Source organism: Athene cunicularia (assembly GCF_003259725.1).
Source record: "Athene cunicularia isolate RWA chromosome Z unlocalized genomic scaffold, athCun1 chrZ_part2, whole genome shotgun sequence".
NCBI lineage: Eukaryota > Metazoa > Chordata > Aves > Strigiformes > Strigidae > Athene > Athene cunicularia.
Genome location: NW_020799143.1, coordinates 2697789 through 2715295, shown reverse-complemented (window position 1 = coordinate 2715295; position 17507 = coordinate 2697789). Strand labels below are relative to the sequence as shown.

The 17507-nt window shown below is 39.5% G+C and overlaps 1 protein-coding gene across 9 annotated transcripts in view; it reads left to right on the top strand.

The window, feature by feature from the left end:
• The window catches only part of PIGG (phosphatidylinositol glycan anchor biosynthesis class G), a 101398-nt gene that overhangs the window by 42826 nt on the left and 41065 nt on the right, over positions 1–17507 (top strand). For 6 of the 9 annotated variants that reach the window (XM_026866078.1, XM_026866077.1, XM_026866083.1 and 3 more), the window contains 2 exons: positions 6089–6280; positions 10841–11150. In XM_026866078.1, coding sequence (XP_026721879.1) covers positions 6089–6280; positions 10841–11150 — 502 coding nt within the window. Of the gene's footprint in view, positions 1–6088; positions 6281–10840; positions 11151–12743; positions 12832–17507 lie in introns of all 9 variants that reach the window. The other 3 variants (XM_026866079.1, XM_026866081.1, XM_026866082.1) reach the window with 1 other exon arrangement.

Below are 17507 nucleotides of genomic sequence, written 5' to 3'. Positions count from 1 at the left end.
TTAATCCTTAGCGACTGACATTCAGGTGGACTTTGTGCTGTGGATCGCAACCCTATGAGCCCAGCAGTTGAGCCAGTTTGCTGTCTACCTCGCTGTCCACCTTTCCTAGCCTGGACTGCATCAGTTTGACTGGGAGGATGTTATGGGAGGTGGTGTTAAAAGCCTTGTTTAGAGCTAAGATAAAGAACATTGCCTACTCTCTGCTCTTCTACCGAGCTAATCATCTCATCACAGAAGTCTTGTCAGGTTATTTCCTCTTCATAAAGTCATCACAACTGGAAGCTGTCTGCCTCCCCCTTCAGTAAGGCTGAAATACAGCAGCTAAGTATCAAAACCAGAACTGCAGGTTTTTAGAGGTGAATTGCTCCCAGTGCCTCCCCACCAAATTGTAGCCTCGCATTAAGTATGTTTCCTTGGGTCTTGAAGCAAGTAGAAGAGAACAGGCCCTATGGCTATAGTCTTAGACTATGACTGCTTGTTTGGCTGTAGTAGTATATTACAGGAGCTTGCCTTACACGACAAGGTACTTACTGTCTTGCTCCTCCCCTCACTGGACCTGCACTTTACCAGCACAGCTGTTGTTTTGTCAGTATGGTGAACTAAATCATTGAATAGATGTGGCTGGAAAAATAACCCAGGATGGTGTGGGAAGCTCGTGGCTTTCCGATGGATCACTTCCCACCCTCATTTACCTTCCAGCTTCACAGGCAAATGGACTGACTAAGTAACAGGAATGCAGGAAGGGAGGAAGAGTGTGCAAGACAAGCACTGCTGCTGTTGAAATCCCTGTAGAAACAAAATGTGGAAGTATCTGCATCTTTTGAAGTGCTGCAGCCTTTAACAGTTTTTTCTTTCTTCCATTGTCTAGCATTCCTTACAAAAACCCACTTGCCTTTTAAATCTAATTAGAAAGAAGCAATGATTCACAAACTTCTGCTTTTGGGAGCTTTAGAAAAATTGTTCAGAGTACTGTGCCATGAAAGAGAGGCTGCCACAGGTCTGCCTTCTTGCTTTCACTGGTGTAATTATTTCTGCCGTGTTTAGGGAGCAAGTGAAAGAGCAGAACCCTGGCAGTCCTGGCACAGTTTGGCTCGGACTACTGTGGAGCTACAACCTGACGTAAATGAATGGACCAGTTTTTAGTCAAACAGGAGAGTAGAATGTATGTCAACATGCCAACATACACTTTAATTGCTTTATAGCATTAAAAGATTACCCAAATAGCAGTATTTGAAGTGCACAGGTTTTGGACTTGAGTGGGGGATATAGGTGAGTTCTTGGGTCTGAAATGGACAAGGTTCAGAAAGATCAATCAACAATGCAACTAAATCTTTGTACATCCTATGGTTTGTAGAGTATCTGTGAATTCCTATTTGTCAAGCATGCTTTCATTTTCTTTGGTTGGAGTTTTTAATGTCTTTGTTGCTTCTCCTTCACAAGAGAACAGGGTGGTAGAGATGTCTGTCTCCCTACTGTTTTAATCAGGATTGAGGTGATGTGTTTTTCTTATAGCATAAATTAAAAATTGGTGATAAGCTGAGTTGCATAAAACACTTATTCCTCTTCCCAAAATGCATTGCTAGTCTGTAAGGTTGATTGTTATTCTATTTTTAGTGTGTGTTTAATTTGCATATTTATGTCTTAATAGAACATTTTTTTAGTAATAAGAAATTAGAACCTTAGATCACATATGCCCATGTTAATTTGAGTTAAAGCTACTCAGGCTTTTCCTAGCCAGCCTTCAGTTTTTCTCTAATGTAAACTAATGTAAAACTAACCTCTTTTTCACCCTGTATTGGCCTTTTAGATATCTGTGCTCATGCTCAGACTAATATTTTGCTTATCTGGACAGTGCTTAAGAGGCTCAGAGACTATTGTGCATGTTTGTGCATGGAAAAATGTAAGCAGCAAAACATGGATCAATCTACCTGTAGTGTGTTCAATTTGGCTACTAGGGCTGCATTCAACAGTGCTGAAGTAAGGAAAATGTGCTGTTTTATTTGAAGAGACTCTGCAAAACCTTCCACAAAGGAGAGGAAAAAAAGGCTTTAGTAGAAAAAAGGGTAAAACTGGCTGCTTGTGGCTTGGATGGGCACAGGCTTCACTGGGAAAAAACTGTCTGGATGACTGGGCCCAGAGCGTTGTGGTGAACGGAGTTAAATCCAGTGGGTGGCTGGTCACGAGTGGTGTCCCCCAGGGCTTGGTTTTGGGGCCACTCCTGTTTAACATCTTTATTGATGATCTGGACGAGGGGATCGAGTGCACCCTCAGTCAGTTTGCAGATGACACCCAGTTGGGTGGGAGTGTTGATCTGCTCAAAGGGTAGGGAGGCTCTGCAGAGAGACCTGGATAGGCTGGAGCGATAGGCTGAGGTCAACTGGAGGAGTTTCCATAAGGCCACATGCCGGGGGCTGCCCTTGGGCCACAACAACCCCCAGCAGCGCTACAGGCTTGGGGAGGAGTGGCTGGAGAGCTGCCAGTCAGAGAGGGACCTGGGGGTGCTGATTGACAGCCAGCTGAACAGGAGCCAGCAGTATGCCCAGGGGGACAAGAAGGCCAATGGCATCCTGGCTTGTGTCAGCGATAGCGTGGCCAGCAGGGACAGGGAAGGTATCTCACCCCTGTACTCGGCAGTGGTGAGGCTGCACCTTGATTCCTGTGTTCAGTGTTGGGCCCCTCACTACATAAAGGACACTGAATGACTCGAGCGTGTCCAGAGAAGGGCAATGGAGCTGGTGCAGGGTCTGGAGACTGGTCGTACGTGGAGCAGCTGAGGGAACTGGGGATGTTTAGTCTGGAGAAGAGGAGGCTGAGGGGAGACCTCATGGCCCTCTACAGCTACCTGAAAGGAGGGTGCAGAGAGCTGGTGTTGAGCCTCTTTAGCCTAGTAGAAAGCAACAGGACAAGAGGTAATGGCCTCCAGTTGCACCAGGGAAGGTTTAGGCTGGATATTAGGAAGCATTTCTTTCCAGAAGGGGTTGTTGGGCATTGGAATGGGCTGCCCAGGGAGGTGGTGGAGTCCCCATTCCTGGAGGTGTCTAAGAGTAGAATCAACACAGTGCTGAGGGATGTGGTGTAGTTGGTAACTGTCAATGTGAGGTTAATAGTTGGACTGGATGATCTTCAAGGTCTTTTCCAACCTAGATGATTAGGATTCTGTGATAAGAAAATCAGGCGGTACATGAAGCAGAAAAGAACATGGAATCCTTAAATTTTCCTGAAAGTTGACTTTTCTTTTTAATTAGTTAGTATTCACTTATCTTCATTTGGCTGTTAATCTTGGTCAGAGCTGATACTTGGAAGGTGTCAGAGCTGCTATGTGGCTCACTGTAGGAGGAGTGAAGCTGTCAATGACAGTGCCAGCTTGCAAAAATTGACAAGGAGAAGCAGCAGCAGCAGCAGCATGGGAAGATGATAATATTTTCTGTTAATAATATACTTGACCTTCCCCATATGCCCTTTCCCCCAAAGCTAGCATACCATGTGACTCCTATGTATTCTATTGCAGAGAGCAGCATGAACATAAACAATTAAAAAAGGCTTTATCCACATAAAATATGCATCGTATACATTTATAGTTCCTTTCACTCTCCTTGTATTTGCAGTAGTGAGGTGAGGTCAAAGCAGTGGAAGGAGATGTCTTTAATCTTCATTCTGATACCAGGAATACGAAGGTGTAGACCACAAGCTGTTAATGTAAGAACATATAGCCAAAGCTCTCTCTCTTTTAATTTTCCTTCCTCTCTCCCCAGGTTCTCTCTCAGTAAACTATGGGTTCTTCACTTCCAATTTTATGGTTTGGGCAAAACCCATTACATTTCAGCTGAGATCAGAGTAGCATGCTCATGCTTGCATTTCTGAGTAGAATATCAGTATAATTTAGAGCTTTGATAAGTGGCAGGACTCTGTGTTGAGGAACAACAGTCTCCTTCCACAATACATTCTAACTTAATATAAACTAGCTGTAAGAACTTCAGCTGGAAAAACCTTGGAACTGTAGATGATTTATGCTGACCTGAGTTCACTTGTTGTAAATACTTTTATTGTTTCTTCAGCAAACTCCGTGAAACACTGGAGTAGGGTTTTTGCAAATAATTTACATGGTCCAAAAAAATCCAAGTCGAAATCACAGAAGACTGTTAGTTACCAGAAAACCTGGACACAAGCTGGATATAAGCCCCTGTTCTAGCAGTCAAGAATGCACCATTAGTGACTGATGTGCACATGACTTTGAACATCCCCTTCCTGTCTACTGGGACTTCTCTGAGAATTTTCTTTCTTTTTATGTGGAGTTAGAGTATGATTTCAAATGCTCCTTGTAGAAAACTACAGCTGTTAGTGTCTTGTTTGATATAGCACCAGCAATTACTTCTTACAGGTAGAAATATTTTTTAAATTTTTATGTGTTGATATGTGAGATTTGCCGGCAGGAGTCTCTTAATAGAAGTACATTGACTTTTTTAGATGAAGTGACAAAGACGATGATGATGTGTGGTTACTTATCTCTGTTTTATCTTGCTCTCATACAAGGATCAGCCAAGGAGAATACAGCCTGAAAGCTTTTAAAATTTTCCACAAAGGTTCATTTGAAAGATGCAGTGGCTACTAAATTAGTTCTTTCTGTGCTGATCGTGAGAGATGGTGCATGCACTATCTTCACAGGTTGCTGCAGCAGTCCATTGACTGCTTCTACTCCTGTAGAGGAAGAACAGTAGTGAGGAGAACATCAAGACTACGTTTTCTTTCCCATAGTCTTCCTTTCCTCTACTGGTCTGCAGAGTGTAGTGCATCTCTTGAGAGTCTTGTGAAGTTGTATGAAGCTGGGTCCTGCAGGGAGGACTGACAGGACAATTTTTCTGCCACATATCCTTTCCTCTGTGACTTTGCAAGCACAACAGCTGAAATAGCTATTGGTCAAACTCCTGATAAAGCATTTACTAGGGAATAGGAAAATAAATCTGTTTGAAGTAATATAATTTTGATTAAATCAAAGATAACACTGGAGTTTCATAAGTGCAATTTGAGTTAATGAATGTAACAGCCCAGGCTCACTGTCAGTTTTCTGAAGTTAGTGATCTTTTATCCTGGCATTTTGAAGTGTGGGAGACTGAAGATGGAGCCTTTGGCTTTGGCACTCTACGTGATATTCTTAAGAGAAATTAAATCTAACAGAATTAGTGGTTCTAGGCCAGTTGGGGTACTGGGAATATTTGCAGTAAGCATGGGTCAGCAATTCTGGATTACAGTGGGCTTTCTGAAATTGCATAGCTAGGTATAGTAAGGGTTGAGTGCAAGATCTTTGCTTTACCCCATTACATTTTGCAGTTCTAATTGATATTGCTATAGATTTAAATACATTGGCAGCACGCTCAATGAAATGCTCTTGATTCTGTAATGAGTGTTCTCTATTTAGGGTGTGTGGGAACAAACAAACTGTATCTGTAACCATCTTGGCCATGATGCAAATTTTTTGTCTTTGTCTCTTGGACGTATTGATCCAGTACAAGGTGTTGTAGTGGCATAAGGGAATCATATTGTGCTAATATATTAGTATGTGTATGTTTTAAACTATCTATTTCTGATGAGTTTGGCTAGGTAATGTTTTGTATGGCTAAAATTAAACAAATTAAATATGTATGCAGTTATTTAAAAAGGGGGAATAGTTCTAATTCTGTAGTGCAAAAACCTTTTCTGCCTTATGCTAGAAAATGAAATGCTGTAGTATAAGCAAAATGCACTCTTCAAAACACATAAATAACAAAACTCTAGTTTAAAAGCATTAGATTGTTTTCCATTATGCAATATGCAGCTCAGTTTTTATGTAACAGAATAACTAGCATATGGTGGAACACAATAATTACACTTTTAAACATGCATGCTTAAGTAGAAAACCTAATTAATAAAACCACTTTTTTAAAAATACTAAAGCATTTTATTAAACCTCTTGGAAAGTTCGTAACAGATGTCAGTGCAGGGATTCATTTGGAAATACAGTGCTGTAGCTGAGGCTCTGTCAAATGTGTTTAACAGTAATTACAGTGGCTTGAAAGTGATTTTTGTCTGTTTGTTTCACTGTTTTTTTTCCTAGCTCTGAACATAAAGCTGAACTCTCCTTCCTGGCTGCAGTCTCCCTATTTATGATCTTCTTTCTGGTTCAAAGAAGATGTTCCCTGGTTTCAAAAATTGCTATGGCACTTGGGCTTCTGGGAGTCTACAGTTACCGGGCAGCTATTGGGAATGTTGTGTTTCCATGGCAACATGACAGCAAAGATATTTCAAAGTAAGTTAACTGATATGTAACTCTATTTCTAGAGAGGTATTAACCATTTCGATATCAGGGAATAGGTGGAAGGGGCCATTATGTCTAGGCCAGAGTCCCATTCTTATGAATAGAACTTATTTTGTAGGTGGCCAGCACTCAGTTTTTGTGGTGTGTGCATAATTTTGAGCCCCATGAAGTGTCTTTCAACATAGACAGATCAGAAGCCAGTCAGATAAGAATTAATGTGAGGAAAATCTAATAGTCACGCCCTGTATTTTTTCTGCAAAGAAACTCCAAATACATCATATCCTCTTGTTTTAAATAGATTTGTTGCATTTAGCAGAATGCATGCCAAGCTCATTTAGCTACTTCCTAGTTTTGCAAAATGCCTAGGCAGTAATTGGGAGAGTTACTTTTCCATATCTTTTTTTTGCATGTGAGTGTTCTGTAATGTGTATGTATGTAATGTCCTTTCACGTTGTAACAAAATCCTCCCTGATGTCTAGGCTGTGCTGCACAGTGCATGCTAAGGGTTTTTATGCATATGTTAAGTTTCTTGTAGAACTGTTCTTTAACTGTAAGGAAGCTATTCGTTTTTTCACAGATAGCTAAGTGGCTTTTGTTTTGTTATGATATTTTTTACTGTTAGGTTATACCTAGCTCTGCAGACTCAAGTTTTTCTAAATGCCAGACAACTGTGAAAAACTTCATAGTGCTAGTAGGATGGGACCATGGAAAAGAAGTTGTAAAAAAATTGTCTTCTGGATGTAATAAACTTTCTCTCGCGCTCATTTTGAGTTTGGTATGGATACAAATGGTTTCTGTTGGAACTTCTTAATCAGTGGCCAGCGAGTCACAAGATATGCAGAGATGGAAAAATCATTGCAGGAGGTGGTCTTAAGACCTATCATAGATCAGATTTGCTAATGAGGCATGTTTTCTAACAAATATTTATATGTATGTGTATCTAGATATAATCACACCCAGTCTCTCCAAATATTGAAGATAATTCTAATTGTATGCTAGTAGTAAGTTAATATTGTGTGCTAGTTCTGCTGGTTGTGAAAGTAATCTTTATTTAGTCTGAAGGATTTGACTCTGTGTTTGAAACATGCTTGATTTGCTTTGTATTTGAGAAAAATCCTTGGAGAAGAATAGTGTCCTTGCAATAAGGAGAAAAATATTGCAATATTGGACAGAACATTAAATACAGCAATTGAGCCACCAGTAAAATGCTATTAGAGAAATAAGTGGAATACTTAAACACCAAAGGCAAGCATTTACTGGGAAATTGTTCATTCTGTAGTCAGCATATTGATTGCAATTGTATCAAGAAAGATACAGGCTTTTTGTGTTATTTCACCTTAAATAAATACTGAACTTGGTGATTTGCTTAAATTACACCCAAGCTTCCAAGCTTTATATATGTCTGATTATATATTGGTTTAAAAGTTACTGTTGTGTTTCAAAGCTTTATACCCTTTATATCCTCTATTACCTATTACATAGGTAAGTTGTTTGGTGAAAGCTGGTAGGGTAGCAAACACAGGTTCTGTCCTTTGTGTCAGCATGTGTTCTGTGCCTGGGGCAGGAAGTGGGGTGCAAGGCTCTTCCTGGATCTCAATAAAAAAGGACCAACAACATATGTGTAACAAGATAGCTGTTTTAATAAGACAGAGTAAAAATAGGAGTTTGAGTGCCTTCAAAGGCTGGGCACCTTGCTTTCATGCAGCTTCAAACAAACCCTAGGTGGATCTTCCCATGGCGTGCTGTGGCATATGGGTCCCATCTGTGGAGAGGTTCTGCCTCCCTCCCATACCTTGGTGCCTTTTATTTGGTGTAAAAAACCCGCAACCAACCAAACCAAAACATACCCATGTACCTACTCTTGCCAGGTCAGAACATTATCTGTGTCATAACACCCACCAGCACACAACACATGCCAGCACAGGAGTTCCAGCATGGTTCCTGGCAGCAGCTACTCATGCTAGCATGTGGATTTGTCAAGCCTAAAGTACAGGGCCTAGTAGAACAGACATGGTTTGCTCAAGATCACTAACTCCTCAAACCCATCATGTTCAGCAAGGCTCCCAATACAGCATGTCAAAAAAGACGGTAGACACATGTTACTAGATTTCAGATGTTAGCTGATGTGTTGACATAGTGATCCTAGCTTACCTTTATTAGATGGCTGGTGTGATAAATGGTAAAAACCTATATAAAGTGCCACCAGGAACAAAACTAGAACTTTCTTTCAAATGTGTCTAGAGGTATTTTAGTGTATTTGCTCCTCACCCAGGTTGCAAGGTAGAGGTAGTTCTGCGTAATATGAAAAAAACCTGTAGGCAGCCACTGCATTTTTCATGCATAATGCTTTCTTCTTTAAGAGGGATAATCTTTGCTCTAAAACACCCCCTCTTTGTACCCTTTACTGAAGATAATTTTTTTCTCTGAATATGACAACACTCTGGGAGGTGGATGAGGAAGAAGAGGCAGTTGAAGTGTGTCCTGTCTTCTATGGCTTACACTAAGATAACCTCTACATTAAAAAATGCAAGGAAGTAATTTAGCCTTCTGTTTTCCTTAGAGCTCTTTTTAAAAATGATAGTCTGTGCAATGAAAAAGATGAGCATATACCATAACAGCACACACACACACACACACACACACACACACAAAATAGTGCATTTGCATAGAAATAGTTTTTTTAGTTTGAATTTCCATCAACTGGTTAATTTCCGTTTTCACTTAACTCATTTAATAGTGACAAATACCCAAAGCTATTTCATAAAGTTTTACTTCTAAGTCAGACAAAGAAATTTGAATATTTAATGGTAATAATTACATCGGAATTACCAGACATACTGAAAGGGGGCACTGAATTGCTTCATTAACCAGAAACACAGGAACTCTCTAAACTTTACTTTATAATTTTTTTCCTCCTAAAGGAAAAAGCCCCTGGGCCTTACAGGGGTTTTACAAAGGCTTGCTATTTAAGGGAATAAAATAGTAAAACCCTTTACATATACTTTACGTATGAGTTTGAACCTTTGATAGCTAAACCTCAGAACAGAGCACTGTATTCAGGTTCAGGAAGGCCTCATCATTATCATGTGGTGGTTTTGCCTTTTTTCTTGGTTCTGTGGGTGCAAAAAGAGAACAGAACATGTATATACTTGCTTTTTGGTTCTATTTCCTGTTTGTGGAAAAGAAAGATTGAATTCAAGTTCATTTGTTAGTAATTGTTGAGAAGGAAGGTGACCTTCCAAAGACTGAAAAAATATCTACTTTAAAAGGAGACATTTATTTTTAGAAATTTTGACTAGTGGTGTTTTCTGTGGTAGGCTAGTTACACCAAGTATAACTGTGCTTTTACTATTTTTAGTGTCATGGTTTAATCCTCTGTATATTATTAAGTCTGGATGACTCAAGAATCCTCACTTTTTAGTGAATCATATTAACTTTGTAGGAGACCAGGTTCATTCACCACTTACATATAAAATGACTGGTAATCCTTAGGATAGCATATATTAAATTATGGAAAAAATGTGTAGATAGTGTGTATTCTTATATTTTGCAAGATAAAAAGTAGAGTTAAAACCACAAAATTTTTAATATGCTCATTTGGTGAGTTTATTGGTTGATTATTATAGCTTTGCTCACACTAATATGATCTGTGACTTTTTTTTCCCCAGTAAACATAAGTGCATTCTGATGGATGTCTGCTTTCAGTTTATTCCTTGGGCCTTGCACTTCTAGAATAGCAGGTCACAGTGTTTAAGCTTACTGGTCCTTGTTCTTGTCAGCTCTTTGGACAAGATGCTGTGTTTTTTCAGAAGCCAACTTTCACTGGAAATGAAGAGGCCAGTGAATTTTTATGTTCATTTCAGTGAACATAGTAGTAGATGCTAATTATGCTTACTACTTAAAACATTCAATTTTTTTTTGTAGTAGTAGATTGCTTAGGGATTTGAAAAATGTGTGAAGTTCCAAGGAACATGTGTAGCTGGTAAGGTGAGAAGGTATCTGCAGTGTACAAAAATTTCAGATTGAAATAATCAGATACTAACACTGTCTTTTTGGTTGGCTAAAAAGAAACATACATTTGTGTGAATGAGTTGTAAAAACCACTGAACAACATAAAGGGAATAGTCATTTTTATGTCCATTTAATTCCTGGAATAAAGTTTCCATATCACTCTAGGAATATTTTGGGGGTAATTATTATTCATATTTATGTGAATATATTTATGGATCTAGATCTTGAATACTAATAACATAAATTTATTTTGGTTACATTAATTGACTTACAATTTTATTTTTATATTTTAGGTTTTTAGCAGAAGTTGTTTTCTTTGATAAAGATGAACCATTTTTAGAGTTTTTGTATTTAAGAAAGCTCTCTCATGAAATTGCCCAGTACTAGCCATAGGATTTAACCTTATCTGGCAGAGCTGCTTTGGGCTTACACTCTCTTGAAAGACTTTTTGACCTGTGAAGCAGATATTAGTAAATAGCTCATCTTTCTGTTTTATTTATTTATTATTTTTACCTTTTCTTTTTTTCATTTCCTCTTCAGGGGGATTACTGAAGCTCGTTTTGTTTATGTCTTTGTTCTTGGCATAGTCTTCACTGGCACTAAAGATTTACTAAAGTCACAGGTTGTTTCTGCAGACTCCAGCCTGAAGACTACAGGATTATGTGAAGTGTATAGTGGATTGGTTCTATTAGCAGCACTTCTATTTAGACCTCACAATTTACCAGTCTTGGTGTTTTGTCTGCTGATTCAGACAATGATGACGAAATATATCTGGAGACCTTTGAAATTTGATGCAGCACAGATTACTATCATGCACTACTGGTTTGGCCAAGCTTTCTTCTATTTTCAGGTAAGCTGAATACTCTCCCTTCTACAGGGGTGGGAGGGGGGATAGTTTTTGAAAGAAATAATGTCCATTGTGAGTAAAATGTCAACTAAATCTCAGAGTGGAAGAGTTTAATGAGCTCTCAGAAGGGTTCAGTTTCTAACTATTATTAATGTTTTGTTTTCAGAATCAGGGCAAGATGCACACCTGGATAACTTATCCTCAATATAGATTTCCAAAAGTGTTAGAAATATCAGATACCTATGCCAGGGGCAATTTTGGTCTGCTAGTGGTCCTCCTAAGTACTGTTCTGGTGATAATAAATTTTAAAATTTCAGCTGATAAAACACAGATGACTTTTTGTCCCTGATTCTTGAGTCTTACAAAACCTGTGTAGCACCACAATAGGTCTACATACAGTTTAATACTGAAGGTAAGTTCTGTGACAAGGTAATGTCTCTAAAAGAATCAAAACTAATTGCCATTCTTATTATATTCTTTCCTGAGGAGCCTTATTAATTTCAGTAATATAGTTCTCTGCATTGAATATAAGGTTGCAATCCACAAAAACTTTCCTTAGCATTGAAGCTGGACAACAGCTTCTTTCAGATTCTAATAATGTTGGAAACTTAGTGTAACAGACTGTCTTAAGAGGACCTTTGTTAAGTTGGGAGTCAGGTTGTTTATGGTTTAAGAGGAGAGACTGATTTGTTGCAAAATTTCAAGGTGAGACCTGTGTTGGCATTACTTTTGAGGCATAACTGAGGATGTTACAACTGTGGTCAGGCTTAGGGTATTTCCTACTCTGTTTCTGATCCTGTTAGTACTGACTGAGGATTGGTTTGCCTTTGCTCTGAGAGTACATGTCAGTATAGGGAATTGCTGAAGGGGATAAGCTCATCATGATTCATCCCTTCCTACCCAGTTTTCTGCTCAGAGGATGTAACATTTCTCAGTTGAATGGCTTTTGCACATCTTGAATGTTACTGCACATGCGGTCAGCACTCATTATGGCTTTCTGAGAGCAGCCCTTAGTGGGGTTGTCAAGAGCCTGAAGGCAGAGTACTCTCAGTACTGAGCCACCAAGCAAAAGCAGCTGCCATAAATTTAATGGTGGGTAGGCTGGCAAGAAAATTCTAGTTATGGAAAAGAGACATTTCCTCTACAAGTTTTTCCTTTGGAAATAATAACTTACAGCATCATACAAATTTCAGAAAACTGAAGGATATTTTAAAAATTAGCTCTAACAAGGACTGTCTTGCATATAGACATGCTCCTGAGTCATAGTATTTAAAGCTCAGAAAGGAGAAATTCTCCACTGCTTCATTGTGAACCAGATTGCTTGATTGGTCTTTGTGCATCTCCTGTCATTCTTTAAGAATCTGGACAATAAAGGGTGATAGTTACTTATCAAAACGTCTGGTAGAAGCAGACCAAAGCTTTTTTCCTTGTGTTGTTTATCATACTGGTTTATTAATAACTCCAAGATATGAAATAGAGCAGATCCATATAAGGAGCTTAACATCAAATGTGTATAAACTCTAGCTTTGAAGAGACTCTTCTGAATTTAGGAATGGCTTAGCAAAAATTTGACAAATTCTTACTCTCTTTACACAGGGCCCTTTAAAAAAATATATATCCATTTCTGAAGAACTTGCTAACAGTCTTTTGCAGATTTGTTTGACTGTCTGCTTGAAAAAACAAGGTGCGTGCCTATTCAGCATGCGCAAGACAGAATAGAATGACAAATGAATTGAATTTTAGAAAGAACAGTTTTGATTGTGGCCTATTTCTCTATTTTAACTTTTCCCCCCTCTGTTTATTTCTATTTCTCTTTTAAAAAAAAATATTTCAAAACATCCTAGACATGTTTCAAAAATAGAGAAATCAATTCTGCTAAGGGGGAAGGTGCTTTTAAGAGTCAAAACAGATGGAATTTTCTTCCACCCCTATTCCTTAGAGAACAAGTTTTCACTTCTGTTTAAGTACAGTCACATTAGATGCCCTTTCTAGTATGGAGATTGTTTGACCAAAATACTCTCCAGATGTTAGCTTTGTTCTTTTATTCTCTGATGAAAAAAGTGTTCTGCCAGGGTGGAAAGGAACAAATTGAATCTTACAAGGCTAAGAGGAGGGTTTTCTTGCCCTTCGCAATTGAAAGCAACTATCTGATGTGCAAAATAATAATGTAGAAAAGTAGAATGGTCAAGCTGGTGTTATGACCCAGACTGGGGGCCTAGGGAGTTGTAAAGGTTTTGTGATCCCCCCGGGTTATGACACCGGAAAAGAAAAGAAGAAAAGGAAATTAAAAGAAGGGAAGAGGGGGGAAGGGAAGGGAAGGGAAGGGAAGGGAAGGGAAGGGGGAAGGGAAGGGGGAAGGGAAGGGGGAAGGGGGAAAGGAAGGGAAAAAGAAAAGGAAGGGAAGAAGAAAAGGAAGGGAGAGAGAGGGGGAGTCACAGAATCCAGATTACCACCCAGGTTCCAGCATTGTCTCACATGTGGTAATCTTGGGTGGTGTGTGCACACCCAGCAAAGTTTTGTGTGCCTTTTTGAGTACATCTTAACAGCTCATTGGCATACTAGACAAAGAGAGACAGGTATTCCACAAACTCATTTGCATGAGAGAGAAGCAAAAGGCAGAGCATGGGTTCTGTACACAGTTTGAGGGGGAACTGGGTGCATTGACCTTTTTGTCCAGTTGAGTCAGTGGTCATCATATCCCTGTACCACCTTTACCTCTTCTTCAGTGTTTGTTTCTTGGATAATTTCCCAGCCTTTAGCTCCATCTGGTGTTGAGTGTTTTCTCTGTTATCAATCTTTTACCTCTTCTTCAAGGCTACAGTAATAAATTAAAGTATAGGTATTAGCGTGAACGTATGGTTTTACTCAGTCTATGTCTCCCCCCTTCAAGGCTTGTCTAGAGAGTTTGGCTATACAGCTGCAAAGGAGTGGAGCCATGCCCCCTTTGATACACTCGGTGCTTCCCTAGGCAGATAATTCATTCCTTGGACTAACCACAAAGGCCACAGTTTGTCCTTGGGGCATTTTCTGTTGATGAATGTTTGAGTCATTAACTACATCAATTCCTCACAGCTAGTAGCTCATGAAATTACAGAGGCTACAGGGATCCCTAAAAATCTAATTAACATTATCTCTTCAATTGGTAAATTTCTCCCAGCTTGTTCTGAAAATAGGTTTTCCTGTCTGGGACTGTAGATCAAGGATGGAAGAAACTTCTTCCAGAATTTATGTTTAATTTCATGCTCTTGGTATGTAGGTTTGCTCAGTATGTAGTATTCTGATGGGGAGTGCCTGAGGGAACTGGGGGGGTTTGGTCTGGAGGAGGCTGAGGGGAGACCTCATGGCCCTTTACAACTACCTGAAAGGAGGGTGCAGAGAGCTGGGGATGAGTCTCTAAACAAGTAACAAGTGACAGGCCAAGAGGGAATGGCCTCAAGTTGCACCAGGGCAGGGTTAGACTGGATATTAGGAAGTATGTCTTTCCAGAGAGCATTGTTGTGCATTGGAATGGGCTGCCCAGGGAGGTGGTGGAGTCCCCATCCCTGGAGGTGTTTAAGAGTCGGATTGACCCAGCGCTGAGGGATCTGGTGGAGTTGAGAACTGTCAGTGTGAAGTTAATGGTTGGACTTGATGATCTTCAAGATCTCTTCTAGCTGAGATGATTCTGTGAATGGCACTACCAGAGAAAATTAAAAACCTGGCAACCTGCAAAACCCACTTCTCATTAATTTTCTTGGATCTGTTTAGGTTTCTCCTTTTTCCTTTGAGTTCAGAGTCTAGAACATGAATGACTTGTTGCAAGGAAAAGAACCTGCTTAGTTTGTGTACCTTAAAATCAGGATTGAAGTGTTTTATTGATTTATTTGTGATTTGTGACATATAATTAACTGGCAATCATATATTAATGGCACTTGATTAACTGACAGTCACTTATCTATAGATATGGGATCCATACCAGATATGCACCAGATGAACACTCACCAATTTCTTTGCCATTTGGTATACCTGATTTGAAAAAGATCTAGCCCTCTAGCCCCCACCCCTGCACTGGGACACCCTCTGCCTCGCTCTCAAACACATAGAAGTAACCTCCCCTTCAGCTGTGTTACAAACTCTCTCTTCTTAGGGCAGTTCAGGTTTCCCTGTTTACTCACACATCTTGTGACAGATGCAGGCACTCAGGCTTTAAGTGTTCATCGGTATCTCAAGAGTATCATAGATGAGTGACCTCAGGAGAAGCCATAGACGATGTTGTGTGTTTATGTACAATTTCCAACTCTTCCATACTCTGAAAGTACCTACACTTCTTATGATGTAGCTTTCTGGCTTAGTAACAGACTTTAATTAATTGTTTGAATAAACCATTAAATTTTTTTCCTTTACCTTGTGGGAGAAACAAGAAGGTCTTTGTTTGGTGATGACTTTCAGATCCCATCCTTACTTCTATGCCTTCCAGTGAAGATACACCATTCTTACTGAGTAAAATGCAGGTGTCCCAGATTAGAAACTAATTGTCTTGGCCATGACTGAGGTCTTAGATTTTGACTAATTTAGGAAAGGGTTGTACTTCAGACAGAGTGTTACCATTTGTTCTCAAATACTGAATAATCATTAAGGAAGTACATCTGGGCTGCTTCTGCTGGAGAAATCCATCAAATTCTCAACTTCAGTATTGACCTCTGTTCAGCCTGCCTTGGTACCAGCTAGTCATTTACTACTTCCGGAGCGAGCGGTATCTATGCTTGAATGCTAGAGGGAAGGTGTGAAGGAAGCACAACTGTATTACTAGGCACGATGTGCAGTACTGGCATAGATTTAAATGTCTTCCCTGACTTCCCTCAAGTTTTGTAGTTACTAGAGCTACCACTATTAAACTGTCTGGGTTCAGAATGGTGCTAGGTTTTTAACTTCCAGAGAGGAATGCAAAAATAATAGTGGGTTTATGATTGAAATACAGAAATTGACAAAGACTGAAATTTGTTGTTGATCAGATTAGATCCTAAATTTAAACTGTGCTAGCTAAATGAGGCAGGAGAAGATAAATGTAAACTAAGTATAAAACACTTCCATCTGGAAATAAGAGAGAGATTTTGAGAACTACTTTTTGCATGTCCTGGTGTGATTATGAGGTCAACAAGACTTGCCCATGTTGCTGAGCCTTTAATAAATCTTGGTAGTCAAGAGGGTATGTAATGACAAAAGCAGGGACTCTGTGTAACTAAGTGTGGAATGTGATAGCCTTGTTCAGGGTAGCATATTTAATGAATGAGGCAGTGTTTTGGGTTTTTTTTAAAAAAATACTGTAGGGTCCTTTACGACTTTATGAAAGTATAGCTGTGAAAATCCTAAGTGTACACAGTAAGCCAGGTGCATAGGAACAGATGCTATTTTTCATTAATCAATTGGTATAGTTGATGAAAAAAAAATGAGGTGCCTAAGTATAGAAGCTAATGTTTTGATCTTAAGAAAACAGCCCAAATTAAGTACAGGTTGAAAACAAATGCCTTGAGCTTACACTTAGTTTTGCATTCCATCTTCACCTGTGTCAGGGACCTGAGTGGATCTCCTGTCTAGGCATTTAGTTTAGCAGAGCTCAAGGTTATCTCCTTCATTGAGAGGAACTGTTGAGAGAAAAGCTAGAAGGAAGGGCCTGGCCCACTTTTCCTTTGGGACCCGCTTTTAATCTGATGGTTTACTGCCTGTGCTGTGTCACAGCTGTGTAAGCAGGTATGTCTGTGCCTGCCCCATACCTTCTTGATCCTGACCTGGACCTGGACCTGGTGGCTGGGCTTCCTGGCCTAATCTTGGACCTTGAACACCAAGTCTAATGACTTGCTGTGTGATCCCTAGACTGCATCTGGCCCTGATCACTATCTCTGGATCCATTCTTGACCTGGACGTGCCCCTGAACATTCTCAGTCCTCCTGATCTACTTCTCTAACCTGCCTTGTTTTCACACTTCCCAGCTTACCTTCCCCCTGCAGAACAAGATGTCCCTTGCTGCTCTCTGACAATGTGAACCTAAAAGGTAAATTCACTCAACAGTTGTAACTTACATGGGAAGAGCAGACATTACCTTGTTTTTCCATCCATTTTAGCAAGATTTTTATGAATAGTAAGCAATGGAAAAGGTTGCCTACACAGGTTGTGCTGTGTTGATGCTTGGAGGTTTTCAGAGCTTGGCTGAATAGAGTCCTGTGTTATTTATATGAAGCTAGGTAAAAACAGTTAAATTTTTAGTCTTGTTTTAGTAATTAGGATCTTTGCTTTATTTATTGCTTTGTGTAAATTGATGAAGATAAGCAAAATTGAAAATATTCTAGTACTGTTAAACAGATAGGAAATGAATACATTTAGTCA